The 18,010-nt window shown below is 42.2% G+C and overlaps 1 protein-coding gene across 1 annotated transcript; it reads left to right on the plus strand.

Moving 5' to 3' along the window:
* Positions 1–4,888, plus strand: LOC109437003 (T-cell-interacting, activating receptor on myeloid cells protein 1-like). The gene is given in 3 exon segments (XM_019715890.3): positions 1–1,231; positions 1,366–1,656; positions 1,968–4,888. Coding segments are annotated over 3 exon segments (699 nt in total). The 5' UTR covers positions 1–1,149; the 3' UTR covers positions 2,294–4,888.
* Positions 4,889–18,010: the final 13,122 nt, after the last annotated feature.

Below are 18,010 nucleotides of genomic sequence, written 5' to 3' on the forward strand. Positions count from 1 at the left end.
TTGAAGACTCTGATTTATTTTCCTGTGGTTTGGTCTGCCCACTGGACTTTTTAATTAGCTCCCCAGGGAAGCCCAGTGTGCAGGCAAAGTTAAGAACCATTGGTTGGAATATCCTACAAATGAAGGTGTATGGGAGACAGGGGAGAAAGTATGTCTTCCCCTTTTCTGGAATATCGTTTGGCTTTTTTAAGACTTATTTTAGGGCACCAAACACTGAACTGTCTCATGTGGATATCAAGGGATGAAAACACATAATGGCTAAAACTGGATCACAAACCTTTAAAGACTAAAGCCAAGGTGGTCACAGCTAGCACTAGGCCATGACAGAGCTTCCTCTGTGTCTCAGCCAATTCCTTACCCCACCCAATGGATGTGGGTCATTATGGTGTGAGGTAGGTATGGGGTCAAGCTGGTGGGAGGAAGACAGGAAGGTATTGTAGGGTTGCATCTTTTTACACCCTGGTAGGATCTCTCAATCATGCTTCAACTGGAGCATCTCATCAGTCAATGTGCATTTCTGGAGGTCCTACTATGGGTCAGGACCTGTGAAAACACTGGGGATAATAAGGTGAATAGCATGGAGTCCTTGCCTTCCAGCTACTTACATTTAGTAACATCTTGTGTCCCCCATAGCATGAGATACATAATTTTCTATGAACTCTCTTTAAAAATTACAACCAAATGGTTCTGTCTTAATTTACGTTACCCAAGGCACCAAAATAGCCTTTAATATGAGGGTTCTTCTATCACAGATGAGTGTCAGGAGATTCAGGCCTACTCAGGGCCTCAGGCCACAGGCCTGTCACCAGGCTTTCATAATCTCCCTCATGATTTATGCCTCTCACCCAAGACTGAGAGATGTAGAAAACAACACAGACCCTAACAGAAATGGTAAGACTAAGAGAGGACCAAGACAGAAGATGAAAACCAGAGGATTTGTGGAATTTTGCGGGAATAGGAAAGGCCCTGGAGCCTTGGAGGTGACAGCAGCATAGAGAACCTCTGTGAGAATCATGGAGGAGCTCGGAGCAGAGCTGAAGCCAGATTCCAGTGTGGGGAAAATGAGAACTCCCATATGCATGACCTAGAGGGGTCCATCCTCAGCAAGAGCCCCTGGGATGGTCCCTTAGAGATTGGAGCCGGCTGAAGATGTGGGCTCCAGGGAGGAGCTCATGTCTCACGGACAATTCCTCTGCAGGGCTCTGTGTTGGCCAAGGAGACATAAGAAATGGTGAGTGTTTCTTCAGTTAAACCCTCCTCCATCCTCCACCCCCAAAGGCCCCAGTTCCCCCTTTCCATTCTTTAAATGGGCTTCCGAGAGCAGTGAGGGAACCAAATCCAGCCCTGGACTCTGCTTCCTTCCAGAGTCACTTCCCAGGCCCTCCATCAGTGCCTGGCCCAGCTCGGTGGTTCCTGCCAACAGCCAAGTGGCACTGCGATGCTCAGCTCCTACCAAGGATGGAAAGTTTGGTCTCAGAAAGAACGGACACCCTGTGAGGTCCGTGCCATCTCCTGACTCCCCAGGGGGCCTGGCTGAGTTTCACCTCGCTGATCTAAAAACCAGTAATGCCGGAGAGTACGCCTGTGAATACTACCGAAGAGGGAGCCGCCACATAGGGTCACCGCCCAGTGATGTCCTTTTACTACTAGTGACAGGTGGGGACAGGGTGCTCAGAATGACGTACGGCCTTCCCAGCACAGGGATGAGGGAGGATGAGAGGGGCCAGGGGGTCTCATCTCCCGTGTGGCTGGGGACGGGGAGATGGACAGAGACAGGAACAGAGTTGATGACCTTGGCTTCAGCCAGGGCTTGTAGGAGGGAAATCGCCTTCCTGGAATCAGAGCACAAAGAGGGTGAGATCAGGCGCCCGTCACTTCCCACACTCCCTGGGAACCCTGCCAGGAGGACAAGGCTGAGGGGGACCCAAGGCTTCTCCTCATGACCTCACAGCCTCCTTCTCTTACAGGAGACTTCCAGAAACCTTCCCTCCAAGCCCACAGAAGGGGTAAGGTGACCGCAGGAGAAAAGGTGACCCTGAAGTGCCAGGCGCCAGAGCATTTGACTGAGTCTACAACGTTTGCTCTACTGAAGAAAGGAACTTCAACACCCGTATAGCGCCAGAGTCCAGCAGGAAAGGAGACAGACTTCTCCCTTCACAATGTGACAGTCAGTGACACTGGGAACTACAGCTGTGTGTACTTCCAGACAAGGGCTCCTTTCTGGGCCTCAGAGCCCAGTGACCAACTTGCGATCTGGGTGACAGGTATTCTGTACGATTTTGAGGACTTTTAAAAAATATAAATAGATCATTTGATCTGTCATTCTGATTCTCATTTCCTAATTTCCACTCCTTTGTTTTTCTTCATTCTTGGATGATTTCTCATGCTGTTCTTCACAATTATCAGTTCCACCATTGTCACAATTCCTCCCACCAGTCTCTGTATCTATTAAAGTTTTGATTTAGCTTGGCGACAGTGATTTATTCCCAACAATTCTCTCGTTCTCAGAAGTGATGTTCCACAGCCTTTTGCTTCAGGGAGATGGGTGCAATGTCTTTTTAAAAAATCTCACGGCACCTCCTGGGAGAATTTGTCTGAGAGTCTCTTGTTTCCTGCCACGACACACTCTACGTTTCAGCTCTGGCATTCTCTTTTTTGCTGTTGTCTCCCCATATGGTCAGTGACTGTTCCGTAATTAGATCAAGGTCAGTATGGTCAGTGTTGAGAGGTGAATGGAGCTCCATGACCCTGGGGGGTCATTATGTATTTCTCCCCATGGATTCTGCCTTCAGGGAACATTGCTGTTGACGGGTTCAAAGGCACATTTCACAGGAGTTGGGATGAGTGAGATGAGGTGATACAAATGCAGGCTTCTCTTCAGGAACTGGGGCCAATGGTAAGCTGAATGGTGAGCCCTTCCTGAGAGAAGCTGAATACACAATGGTCCATATACTTACCATGTTTCCCCAAAATTAAAGACCTAGCCAGACCCTCAGCTCTAATGCATCTTTTGGAGCAAAAATTAATATAAGACCCGGTATTATATTATATTAGTATATTATATTATAAAGACCTGGTCTTGTATTATAGTAAAATAAGACCCGGTCTTATACTAATTTCAGTTCCAAAAGATGCATTAAAGCATATTGTCTGGCTAGGTTTTATTTTCAGGGAACCACGGAATCTACTAAACTCAAAGTTTCCTAAGCTCACTGCATGCCGCTTCTGGCATGAAGTTCTGTGCTCTGAGAAAGGGTACTGATGCAGCCACGGAATTTCAGTGCCCTGCGGAGCAACACTGGCCCTTTGTGTTGATCAAATTTCTAGGATATGGAGGGAGAAGGGAAAAAGGAATGCAGAAAGGTTTGAATGAGACAAAGAGCAAATAAATGAAGAAGAGAGATAGGCAGAGGAAATATAAAGCAGATGAAGAAAGAACTGCTGCAACTCTCATAAAATCCTACATTCTGTTTCCAGTGACTAAAACTTTTGTGAAGGTACAGCTGACCACTGGCCAGGAAATACAGTGGGCACATGAGGGTCACATTGGGCAGATCCATTGAGAAAGAGGAGTATCAGTGGTGACCCCTTTGTCTTCCAGTTTTCCCTGGTGCCACATCAAGAGATTTCACCAAGAGTAACCTCATCCGACTGGCCATAATTATGGTTACCTTGGGAGCTTTCCCGGCTGAAGCCTGGCTTGGCCAGAAGGAGTCTAGTCTCCACATGGATCCAAGTGAAACTGAGCACTTCTCTTTTTTGTGGGCTGCTGTAGTGACATGGAGTTCTTTAAACACCAAACTCTGCCATGGGGACTTACATTTTGCATTATGGACACGAATAGAATTTTAGGGGCAATTTTTCTTCACCGGGAGTGACGGTTCTGATCACTGTAGGAATATGTAGAACCTCTTTTCCTTTCTCATTAAACAGCAGTGAAGAACCAATCGCTGTGGAAGCAGCACAGGTACTATCCATAACACCCCTTCAAACATCCTAGACGAGGAGGATAAGGACAAGGGGCAGCTCTTCCTGGTGGACAACCTGTGTTTGGAGGCTGTGAGGAAAAACATTATTCCTCTTCCTCCCTTCCCTGATCTCAGGTCTATTCTTCTCTACCCACAGGCCCCACAGCTGCCCAGGGGGACAATGAGTGCTGATCGAGCCAGACCTGCTGAATCGGAGCAGTTCCACGGAACCTGGATTCTCGGTTCTACTGACACTGTAGGAAGGACAAGATGACGGCTTTCTTCTTCCTGTGCTGTTCACCTGGGGCAGACGACAGGACCGAGCAGGCAGACTCATCTAACACGTTTTGTGTGACTTGGAAAATACTTAAAACCTCAGAGTCAGGCTGGGTTGCACATACAGTCTTATCTGCAGGAACTGTTCTTCCAGTGAAAAGTGGGGAAAGATAACTTCCTGTATAATATTTATTACTTCTGCTTCATTCTCGTTTGTGCTTCAGGACCAGCAACTGGTCAAATGTTGAAGTTTCTGTATTTATCAAACATGTCACATGCATGTGCATGTGTGATTTTTTAAAATTTTTATTGAATTTATTGGGGTGACATTGGTTAACAGAATTATAGAAAAATATAGGTTTCAAGTGTACAATTATATAATACATCATTTATATATTGCAATGTGTGTTCACCACCCAGAGTCAGTTCTCCTTCCATCACCGTATATTTGACCCCCTTCACCATCTTCCCCGATAGAGAGAGGACCATTCTTTGGTCAAGGGTATACGAGTAGCTGTGCTCCCGTCCTAGAACCTCCAAACAAGCTCTCAAACATGTCTTTTAAATTTTGTTTCTTAAACTCCTAACCTTTTACCTAATTTGGAAGAATTCCACTCTGTATCATAGATCAATTTGCTCTTGAGTTGTCCCCAGCAGTCCTGGTACAGGTGTAAAATGTCATCATTATATTTTCAACATCTGTTGTTTCTTGTTTATAACCTTGGTTTTATATAAATGCTCATTCTCAGTTTAGAATTATCCCCTCTCTTATAACTCTGGAGATAAGCTTATGAAAATCAAGTTCTGATTGTAATATAAATGATTCTCTCAAATAAGTTTATTTCATGAACTGCCTTTCACTGTGCTGGCTTCCATCAGATCACGGATGAATCTAGTTTCTTCTCCCACTGTTAGGGACATCTGTGACCCTCCTGTCATGGCTGCAGTGTATACGATCAGATAAGGAAGCCTGTTTCTGCCCACTGCACTTCTCATGGTGTGAAAGATGACTGCAGCTCTTTCTCAGCTGCATATCTTGTCGCTGAACTCAGTGTGGAGGCTCCAGGTATCTTCAGGCACAAGGAGAAGTTTTCTGTCCCTTCCACTCAATTAGTAAAACTCAGGGCTACTTCTAATAGACCCCCTTTGGCTGCTATCTAGCCAACTGTAGTCAAAATGGACAGAAGTCTGGGTGTATAGCCAGGATGGGTGTAATATCATCAAAGAGACACTGGTTGCTCACTCTACAAACACGTCTTGCAGCAGTCTCCACCTCGGCCACCCACGGAACAGCGTCAGCGATGCTCCCACTCCCGAATGTGTGGCTGTCCATGTCGATTTTAGATTGTGTTTTTCCTCTTCAATCAGATCCCACTTTTTTTTTTTAAAGATTTTATTGGGGAAGGGGAACAGGACTTTATTGGGGAACAGTGTGCACCTCCAGGCTTTTTTTTTTTTTCCAAGTTGTTGTCCTTTCAGTCTTAGTTGTGGAGGGTGCAGCTCAGCCTCAGGTCTAGTTGCCGTTTTCTAGTTGCAGGGGGCACAGCCCACCATCCCTTGTGGGAGTCGAACCGGCAACCTTGTGGTTGAGAGGACGCGCTCCAACCAACTGAGCCATCCGGGAGGCAGCTCAGCTCAAGGTGCCGTGTTCAAATTTAGTTGCAGGGGGCACTGCCCACCATCCCTTGCGGGAGTCGAGGAATCGAACTGGCAACCTTGTGGTTGAAAGGACACACTCCAACCAACTGAGCCATCCGGGAGGCAGCTCAGCTCAAGGTGCCATGTTGAATCTTAGTTGCAGGGGGCACTGCCCACCATCCCTTGCAGGACTCGAGGAACCGAACTGGCAACCCTGTGGTTGAGAGCTCACTGGCCCATGTGGGAATCGAACCGGCAGCCCCAGGAGTCAGGAGCACGGAGCCCCAACCGCCCAAGCCACTGGGCCGGCCCCAGATCCCACTTTTAAACTTCTTATTTTGAAATCATTGCATTCACAGGAAGTTGCACAAATAGTACAGCTACTTGTACTTCACCCATCTTCTCCCCATAGTTCCATTATGCATCCATTACAATACCAAAACCCAGGAGTAGACATGAGTACAATGTGCATCTACAGTTGTATGTCACTTTGTCACATGTTTAGATTCATGTAGCCGCCCGCACAATCAACCTACTGATCCAGTCCACCACCACGAAGATGCTCCTCATGCTTTCCCTTCACAGCCAGACCCCTCTGCTACCAACACCGTTCTTCAACCCTGGCAGGCACTACTTGTTCTGCCCCTAAAATTGTGTCATTTTAAAAATGTTATGTTAATGAGATCAGACAGCATGTGTTTGTTTTTGATGCTATGTTATCTACACAACCAAAGCATGTGAGGCTTTGAGATTTTTTTTTCCTGCTAACACAATGCCCTTGAGATCCGTCCATGTTATTGTAGTATCAAGTCTGTTATTTTCATTGCTGAGTAGTGTTCCATGGTGTGGATATGTCATAGTTTAACTATTCACCTGTTGAAGGACTTTTTGAATGTTTCAAGTGTGGGGCTATTGCAAATAAAGCTGACATGAACATTTATGTACAGAATTTTGTGTGGATGTAAAATTTCATTTATGTGGGTAAATAACCAAGATTGAGATTTCTGGGTCGTGTAGAAAGTGCACATTGAATTTTATATAAAATGACCAAATTATTTTACACAATGGCTGTACCATTTCAATTCCCAGAAGCAATGTATGAGAGATATACTTTTGTTGCGTCCAGCGCAACACGGCAGTGAGGGTGCGAGAAGGGGCAGTTTGGGTCTAACTTGATCAAACACTCATCGTCCCCCTGGGCAGCTGTGGGGCCTGTGGGAAGGACAGACCTGAGATCAGGGAACCGAAGACGATGAAGAATATTATTAGCCCTGGCCTCCAAACACAGTCTGTCCACCAGCAGGGAAACGACCCCCACTCCTCATCCTCCATATCTAGGGGTGTTTGAAAAGGTATGCTAGTACTTGTGTTTGATGGGAAAGGAAACTCGATGCTAAGTGTTCCTATAATCAGTAGAGCTGTCCCATGTAGTCACACAGCAGCCTAGCCGACTGTCCCCCCGTGTCTTTCCTTAAGGAAAGAAAAGTCTGTGAGACTGTGCCTTTTTGGGACTTTGCTTATTTCTGTTTTACACCTTATGTCTCTCTGTCTGGTCCCCAAAAGATGGTTTGCAGCCAAAGACGGGTAAGATATCTCACGGGAGATACAACCTAAGCCAGGCGGAACCGAGTGGGGACCCCCAATGAGCTGCCTTAGAAGACCCAAAAAGGAACCTTGCCTCCCCCTCCCCCCTGCCTGGGAAAAGCCATTGCTGACTCTGGCTTTCCTCTCTCACCTGATTATGAGAGAAGTCATGAGGGCAATAAAGATCAGCTCTGTCTACTTATCTCAACGGAACTGTTACTACATGAGAGACTTGTCCCTGGGAGGATACATATCGTAATTAAGACATCATGGGACTTTATGCTTCGGCTGTTAACAGACAAAGGGTGATTGAAATAAACATTCTTTCTGCTATGATGTATGAGTCTCACAGACCGTGTAAGAAACAATGTTACTTTCTTGTATTTGTATGAATGTCAATAAAAGCCACCAGTCGGCCCGATTTGAGGCTCCAGTCTCTGGTGACTGTGAGACCCCTTGGCCCTCTGATACTTAACTGCATTAAGTCTCTGTTTCTTTCTTTCTTAAAACTTAACGTAAAGCCGCCCCTTCTCGTTCCCTCACTGCCTGTGGTGCTCTGGACGCGACAGTCCCACATGGTAAAGAAATATCCCACCTAAAACGCTATTGGTCTTCCTGTTGAGAAACACAGGAAGTCTCCATGGTGAAGTTTGGTGTTTAAAGAACCCCGTGTCACTACAACAGCCCACGAAAAAGAGAAGTGCTCAGTGTTTCACCTGGATCCATGTAGAGACTTCTTCTAGCTAAGCCAGGCTTCAACCAGGAAAGCTCTTGTAAATAAGCAGAAACATGGCAGCCAGACCCAGTCGGGTTAGGTTAACCTAGGTATGATGTGGCACCTGAGGAAACAGAAAGAGACAAGGGGGTCACCATTGATACCCCTCCTTCTTCATGGATCTGCCCAATGTGACCTTCACGTGCCCACAGTATTTCCTGGCCAGTGTGGTCAGCTGTACATTCAAAAAAGTTTTAATCACTGGAAACAAAATGTAGGATTTTGTGAGAGTTGTAGTGGTTCTTTCTTCATCTGCTTTCCTTTATATTCTCTCTGCCTTATCTCTATCTTCCTTCACTTAGTTGCTCTTTATCTCATTTCCACCTTTCCTCATTTCCTTTTCCCCTTCTCCCTCTATATATTATGAATTAGTCTTAGGAGCAACACAAAGACTGCACACACTTTTACTCATTTTCTAGGGCTCCCTTAACAAAGTACCACAAACTGCGTGTGGCTTAAAACAACAGAAATTTATTATCTCACAGTTCTGGAGCTTAGAAGTCTACAATCAAGATGTTGACAGGGAAATACTTTCTCCAAAGACTCTATGGAGAGATCGTTCCTTGCCTCTTCCAGCTTCTGGAAGCCCGAGGTGTTACTTGACCTGTGGTAGCAATCCAGTCTCTGCCTGTGTCTTCACATGGCTGTCTTCCCTCTGTGTGTCTGCCTCTGCATCTGCTCTTTATTTCATAAGGACACCAGTCATACTGGGTAAGAGTCTTCCTTAATCCAGTGTGATCTCATGTGAACTTAACTAATTATATCTGCAAAGACCAAAAAGTGCTATTTCCAAACAAGATCACATTCACAGGTACTGGGAGTTAGGACTATAGAGTACCTTTGTTTGGGGGGAAAAAATCACCCCATCATAGCTCCAACAGAATGCTGAAGCCCAGTCGCTGGCCCTGTATCATCCTCATAGCACAAAACTTAACTTTATGAAGGCAGGGAGAGCAAGAATTTTGAAGTTTGTCCAAAAAAACAAACAACCCAATTAAAAAATGGGCAGAGGATATGAAGAGACATTTTTCTAAGGAGGACATACAGATGGCAAACAGACATATGAAAAAATGCTCAACCTCACTAATCATTAGAGAAATGCAAATAAAAACCACAATGAGATACCACCTCACCCCAGTCAAAATGGCTATCATCAATAAATCAACAAACAACAAGTGCTGGCATGGATGTGGAGAAAAGGGAACCCTTGTGCACTGTTGGTGGGATTGCAGATTGGTGCAGCCACTATGGAAAACAATATGGAGTTATCTCAAAAATCTGAAAATGGAACTACCTTATGATCCAGCAATTCCACTCCTAGGTGTCTATCCGGAGAAATCCAAAATTCTAATTCAAAAAAAATGTATGCACCCCTATACACAATAGCCAAGACATGGAAACAACCAAAATGCCCATCGGTAGATGACTGGATTAAGAAACTGTGGTACATTTATACAATGGAGCATTATACAGCCATAAAGAAGAAAGAAATCTTACCATTTGCAATAAAATGGATGGACCTAGAGAACATTATGTTAAGTAAAATAAGTCAGACAGAGAAAGACAAATACCATATAATCTCACTTATATGTGGAATCTAAAGAAAAGAATAAATGAATGAACTAATCAGAAACAGTCTCAGAGACATAGAGGAAAAACTGAGGGTTGCTAGATGGGAGGGGGGTGGGAATAAGGGGGAAGGTGAGGGGATTAGAAAGCACAATCGGTAACCACAAGATTGCCATGGGGATACGAAAGTCAATTTGGGGAATGTAATCAATAATGTTGTAAAGATTTTGTAGGGTATCCGATGGACACTTGTCTCATTATCTCATCAGTGCAGTGTACACCTGAAGCTGAAGCTGAACAATAATGAATGTCAGCTACAATTATATATATATATATATATATATATATATATATATATATATATATATATATATGTATATGTATATATGTATATGTATATATATATATATATACACATATATATATATATGTGTGTGTGTGTGTGTGTATATATATATATACACACACACACACACACACACACACACACACACACACACATAGTTACAAGAAGTGGAGTACAGCATTAGAAATAGAGGCAGTGGAAATGTAATGGCTGTGTGTGATGTCAGAGGGGAAGTAGATGGGGGAGGGGGGTTGTCACTGTGTGAGGGATACAAATGATAAATGTTTAACTAGTACATTATTTTGGACACCTGAAACTAATTTTAAAAATGTTAAAAAAAAAAGAAAAAAAGAATTTTGGAGTTTGGGGGTGGCCAGATGGCTCAGTTGGTTAGAGCGCGAGCTCTAACAAAGTTGCCGGTTCGATTCCCGCATGGGATGGTGGGCTGCGACCCCTGCAACTAAAGATTGAAATCAGCGACTAGACTTGGAGCTGAGCTATGCCCTCCGCAGCTAGACTGAGGGACAACAACTTGGAGCTGATGGGCCCTGGAAAGAGACATAGTTCCCCAATATTCCCCAATAAAATTTTTAAAAAAAAGAAATTTTGGAGTTTGGCAGGTAAACATCAGGGTCATTGTGCATTTCAGCTTCACATGAATTTGGCATTGGCCCTAGTTCCAAATGAAAAGCCTGCATTTGTGTCACTCCTCAAGAAAACTGGCACTGTCTCACCTCATGCATCTTAATTTTTGCAAAGTCCATCTCTAAACTCAGTAGCACCAATGATCCCTGAGGCAAAGTCTATAGAAAGAAATCTGTGATGATTCCACCATATTTAAAAAGCCCACTCCAACACACAATGGGATTTATAGATGATGTAATACAGAATTGTACACCTGAAATCTATGTAATTTTACTAACAATTGTCACCCCAATAAATTAAAAATAAATAAATAAATAAAAAGCCCACTCCATCTCTCCTTACTGACCATGCCGACCTTTATTTCTAATTATAAAACCTTCATTCACTCTGTAGGAAAAATAAAAAAGACAAGAAGAAAGTCAGAACACTGAGAAATAAACTGTATAGCACACAGTGAAGCAGAATTGTAGCAGGAAAGAGATGACCATTTTAGAACAAGACTAATAATATGTGCCATGAGACATAAGGAGACACACGAGCAGCCTTCTAGGAAACATAGTTTGAGAACAAGAGTAACAGAATGAAATCACGAATGCCAAGATAAACCAAAATTTTAATAGATGCAGACAATGGTAGAAGGAATTCTGCTGGTGACTGGATTAATAACGTTGAAGAATGACATGAGAAATCATCCAAGAACACAGATTGAAAAAGTCGAGACGTCATCAAAATGGTGGCGTGTGGTGAGCCTCTGTAAAGCTCCCCTGGAATTTACAACGAATCGAACAACAATAACTCCACAAAGGACTCCCTGCACAGCAGATAGGCAAGACGAAGAGGCCCACTACTGAATTCACCTAAAGGTGGGCGAATCACGCGAGCAGGGGAGGAGGGAAGGGAGAAGTGCGGAGATGGAGCCGCGCGGGCGCAGGACGCAGACCTAGCTCAGTGCTCCGAGCTCGCTGCTTCCCGGAACTACTGCAGCTGCGGGAGAGGGAAGAACTCGGACTGCTAGGGCTCCGCTTATGGCCCAGAGGGCTGAGGGGACAGCATATAACACGGCTGAACCCAACGCTCAAGGCAGAGACCTCGGAGAAAAGACTGATGGAAGAAGGCTGAAAACGGTGGTTTAAGCCCTCACTGCCGAGCAGAGAACAGAAGCCTTAGGCACTGAGACTTGCCGCCCCCTCCCTCCCCTTCCAGAGCTCACCCCGCCCCCACCTGCCCGGTGCTAGAAACAGAACAGTGACAGTGTCAGAGCAAAAGAACAGAATATTTGCTGTTCTGAGAACTGTGGACCGCAGACACAGATTCGTAGCCCAACTAGTTCCGGCAAAGGGGAGGGAGCTGTGGAAGCAGGACCGGCTGTGGTGGTGGTCGCCGCCATTGCTCTGGGCCACCTCTCACAACTCACCCCGCCCCTGGCCCCACCTATCTGGGCGGATCCCTGCAGGAGTAAACAGAACTGCTGAAACACATGGGCTCTGAATCTGGTGCAGGAAGAGCTTTGGAACTTCAAAAGCTCTCCACATATGCACACGGACACTGCGCCCTGTGACCCAGGTGAACCATTAACAGAGGAGAAGCCCGTCTCCCAGGGAATCCCCCCCATTGTGTGAGAAGCTGGAATAGTGCAGAGAAAACATAGCACTACCATGAGGAGAAAAAAAAAAAGGTGCAGTCGGAGAGAAAATAAAACATTCTAACAACAAGTACTGGAAAACAAAAGAAAGACCTCTCCCTATCAACCTGTTGCAGAAGCCACTCCTGTAGATGTCTAGGAAGAGAAATAGAAAATCAGTAATTGCCATGAATAACCAAGGCAACAAGACAGCTCAGAAGGAAAGTGAAAAGTCTCCAGGAAAGGAACTTAAAGATATGGAAATATGTGACTTAAATGACAGAGAATTCAAGATTGCAGTTCTGAAAAAACTCAACGAGATGCAAGAAAACACAGAAAGGCAGTTTAATGAACTCAGAAACACAATCAAAGAACAGCATGAGCATTTTACGAAAGAGACTGAAATTTTAAAAAAGAACCAAATAGAATTTCTGGAGATTAAGAACTCAATAGAAGAAATTGAGAATGAAATAACCAGCTTAGGTAGTAGAGTTGACTAGATGGAGGAAAGAATCAGTGACATCGAAGATAGAAACCTGGAAATTACACAGATGGAAGAAGAAAGACACTTGAGACTTAAAAAAAATGAAAGAACTCTACAAGAACTTTCTGACTCCATCAGAAAGAGCAATATAAGAATAATGGGCATACCAGAAGGAGAAGAAAGAGAGAAGGGAACAGAGAATATATTCAAACAAATTGTTGATGAGAATTTCCCAAACTTGTGGACAGAACTGGATCCTCGAATCCAAGAAGCAAATAGAACACTTAATTACTTCAATCCCAACAGGCCTTCTCCAAGGCACATTGTATTGAAGCTGTCTAAAATCAACAACAAAGAAAGAATCCTCAAGGCAGCCAGGGAAAAGAAGACAGTAACCTACAAAGGAAAGCCCATTAGATTGTCATCAGATTTCTCAGCAGAAACTCTACAAGCCAGGAGGGAGTGGAACCAAATAGTCAAACTATTGAAAGAGAGAAATTATGAGCCAAGAATAATATATCCAGCAAAGATATCCTTTAGATGTGAAGGAGGAATAAAGACCTTTCCAGACATACAGAAGCTGAGGGAATTTTCTAATACACAACTTGCACTACAAGAAATACTAAAGGAGGCTATTCAACTATCATCAACAGGGACAATTTGTGGTAATCGAAACATAAAAAGGGGAAGAGTAAAGGCCTGAATTGGACTATAGGAATGGAGACACTAAGTGTTCTGAATAAAACGGAATACTCTAAATATCAAACTTTCTTTTACATAAACTTAAGGGTAACTACTCAAAAAAAAATCCAGAACTGAAATATATACTGTAATAAAAGAAGAAACAGAGGAAACATCATAGAATACCACCACACAGAAATAACAGACAACAACAAAAAGGCAAAGAAACAATGGAGACACAGCCTTACCAGAAAACGAAAGATAGAATGATAGGAAATCCTCACATATCAATAATTACCCTAAATGTAAATGGACTGAACTCATCAATAAAAAGGCACAGAGTAGCAGATTGGATCAAAAAACTAAACCCAACCATATGCTGTCTCCAAGAGACACATCTCAGCTACAGGGCAAGCATATAGACTCAAAGTGAAAGGGTGGAAATTGACACTCCAAGCAAATGGACCCAGAGAAAAGCAGGTGTAGCCATAATGATATCAGATGAAACAGACTTCAAGGTGAAAAACATAACAAGAGACAAAGATGAACATTTCATAATGGTAAAGGGGACGATACAACAAGAAGACATAACTGTCATCAATATTTATGCCCCCAATCAGGGAGCACCGAAATATACCAAGCAACTACTAACAGAACTAAAGGGAGAAATTCACCAAAACACAATTATACTAGGGGACTTAAATACATCATTGACAGCTATGGATAGATCATCCAAACAGAAAATAAATAACGAAATAGCAGCCCTAAATGACACATTAGATGAAATGGGCATAATTGACATTTATAGAGCACTTCATCCTAAAACATGAGACTACACATTCTTTTCTAGTGTACACGGAACATTCTCAAGGATAGACCGTATATTGGGACATAAAATCAGCCTCAGCAACTTTAAGAAGATTGAAATCATACCAAGCATATTCTCTGATCACAAGGCTTTGAAATCAGATATCACTTGCAAAAACAAAGCAGGAAAAAACACAAATATATGGAGATTAAACAACATACTTTTAAAGAATGACTGGGTGAAAGAAGAAATTAGAGGAGAGATCAAAAGATACATAGAAACAAATGACAATGAAAATACATCCTACCAAAATTTTGGGGATGCAGCGAAAGCAGTTTTAAGAGGGAAATTTATATCATTACAGGCCTATCTCAAGAAACAACAAAAATCCCAAATAAATAACCTCATGTTACACCTTAAAGAACTAGAAAAAGAAGAACAAGTGAAACCCAAGGTCAGCAGAAAAAAGGAAATAACAAAAATCAAAGCAGAACTAAATGAAATACAGAACATAAAGACAATAGAAAAAATTATGTGACAAAGAGCTGGTTCTTTGAAAAGATTAACAAAATTGACAAACCCTTGGCTAGACTCACTGAGATAAAAAGAGAGAAGACGCTAATTAACAAAATCAGAAATGAAAAAGGGGAAGTTATCGTGGAAACCACAGAAATACAAAGGATCATCCAAGAATACTATGAAGGAATATATGCCACCAAATTCAATGACCTAGAAGAAATGGACAAGTTCTTAGAAACATATAGCCTTCCAAGGATGAACCATGAAGAACTGGAAAATCTAAACAGACCGATCACCAGTAACGAAATTGAATTAGTCATCTAAAACCTTCCCAAAAGCAAAAGTCCGGGACCAGATGGCTTCACCAGTGAATTCTACCAAACCTTCAAAGAGGATCTAATACCAATCCTGCTCAAACTCTTCCAAAAAATTGAAGAAGAGACAGTACTCCCTAACTCATTTTAAGAGGCCAACATTACCCTAATACCAAAACCTGGTAAGAACAACACAAAAAAAGAAAACTACAGATCAATATCTCTGATGAATACAGATGCAAAAATCCTAAACAAAATTCTAGCAAATCGAATACAACAATGCATTAAAAAGATTATTCATCACGACCAAGTGGGGTTCATCCCCGGGGCACAAAGATGGTTCAACATCTGCAAATCCATCAATGTGGTACATCACATAAACAAAATAAAGGACAAAAATCATATGATTATAGCAATTGATGCAGAAAAAGCATTTGACAAGATACAACATCAATTTATGATTAAAACACTTAATAAAATAGGTATAGAAGGAAAATACCTTAACATAATAAAGGCCATACATGACAAGCCCTCAGCTAATCTCATAATTAATGGTGAAAAACTGAAGCCCTTTGCTCTATGTTCAGGAACACGACAGGGCTGTCCCCTATCACCTCTGCTTTTCAACATAGTGTTGGAAGTCCTTGCCAGAGCAATCAGGCAAGAGCAAGAAATAAAAGGCATCAAAATTGGGAATGAAGAAGTTAAATTATCACTCTTTGCAGATGACATGATGTTATGTATTGAAAACCCTAAAGACTCCACCAAAAAGCTATTAGAAACAATCAACAAATACAGTAAAGTTGCTGGCTACAAAATCAACGTACAAAAGTCCATTGCATTCCTATATACTAACAATGAAATCTCAGAAAAAGAAATCCAAAAAACAATTCCTTTTGCAATTGCAGCAAAAAGAATAAAATACCTAGGAATAAACTTAACCAAGGATATGAAGGACCTATATGCTGAAAACTATAAGACATTTTTGAAATAAATTGAAGAAGACACAAAGAAATGGAAAGACATTCCGTGCTCATGGATTGGAAGAATCAACATAGTTAAAATGACCATATTACCCAAAGCGATATACAGATTTAATGCAATCCCTATCAAAATCCCAATGGCATATTTTAAAGAAATAGAACAAAAAATCATCAGATTTGTTTGGAACCACAAAAGACCCCGAATAGCCAAAGCAATCTTAAGAAAAAAGAACAATACTGGAGGTATCACACTCTCTGACTTGAGTTTGTACTACAGGGCTACAATTATCAAAACAGCATGGTATTGGCAGAAAAACAGACACGTAGACCAATGGAATAGAATTGAGAACCCAGAAATAAAACCACATAAATATGGACAGTTAATTTTGACAAAGAAGCTAAAAACATACAATGGAGGAAAGACAGCCTTTTCAATAAATGGTGCTGGGAAAATTGGATAGCCACGTGCAAAAGAATGAAACTGGACTGCTATCTGTCACCATGTACCAAAATTAATTCAAAATGGATCAAAGACTTAAGCATAAGACCTGACAGAATAAACTGCATAGAAGAAAACATAGGTACTAAACTTATGGACCTTGGGTTCAAAGAGCATTGTATGAATTTGACTCCAAAGGCAATGGAAGTAAAAGCTAAAATAAACGAATGGGACTATATGAAACTTAAAAGCTTCTGCACAGCAAAAGAAACCATCGACAAAATAAAGAGGCCACCAACTGAATGGGAGAAGGATTTTGCAAACAGTGCCTCCGATAAGGGGCTAATATCCAAAATATACAAGGAACTCATGAAACTCAACAACAAAAAAACAAACAACCCAATTGAAAAATGGGCAGAGGACCTGAAGAGACATTTCTCCAAAGAGGACATACAAATGGCAAATACACCTATGAAAAAATGCTCAACATCACTCATCATCAGAGAAATGCAAATCAAAACCACAACGAGATATCACCTCACCCCAGTTTGAATGGCTATCATGAACAAGACATATAGTAACAAGTGTTGGAGAGGCTGTGGAGAAAAAGGAACCCTCATACACTGTTGGTGGGAATGCAGACTGGTGCAGCCGTTATGGAAGGCAGTGTGGAGGTTCCTCAAAAAATTATGAGTAGAATTACTATATGACCCAGCAATCCCTCTCCTGGGTATCTACCCAAAGAGTCTGAAAACATTTATACATAAAGACACGTGTGCTCCAATGTTCATTGCAGCTTTGTTTACGGTGGCCAAGATATGGAAACAACCAAAATGTCCTTCGATAAATGAATGGATAAAGAAGTTGTGGTATATATACACAATGGAATACTATTCGGCAGTAAGAAAAGATGATGTAGGAACATTTGTGACAACATGGATGGATCTTGAGAGTGTAATGCTGAGCGAAATAAGTCAGACAGAAAAAGCAGAGAACCATGTGATTTCACTGATATGTGGTATATAAACCAAAAACAACAAAAGAACAAGACAAACAAATGAGAAACAAAAAGTCATAGACACAGACGGTAGTTTAGTGGTTACCAAAGGGTAAGAGGGGTGGGGGGTGGGAGATGAGGGTAAAGGGGATCCAATATATGGTGATGGAAGGAGAACTGACTCTGGGTGGTGAACACACAATGGGATTTATAAATGATGTAATACAGAATTGTACACCTGAAATCTATGTAATTTTACTAACAATTGTCACCCCAATAGATTTAAATTAAAAAAAGAAAAAGTCAATGTGCTATATAGATGATATATTGCAGAATTGTACACTTGAAACCTATGTAACTTTA

Source organism: Rhinolophus sinicus, chromosome 8 (assembly GCF_057876585.1).
Source record: "Rhinolophus sinicus isolate RSI-liver-muscle chromosome 8, RSI-T2T, whole genome shotgun sequence".
Lineage (NCBI taxonomy): Eukaryota > Metazoa > Chordata > Mammalia > Chiroptera > Rhinolophidae > Rhinolophus > Rhinolophus sinicus.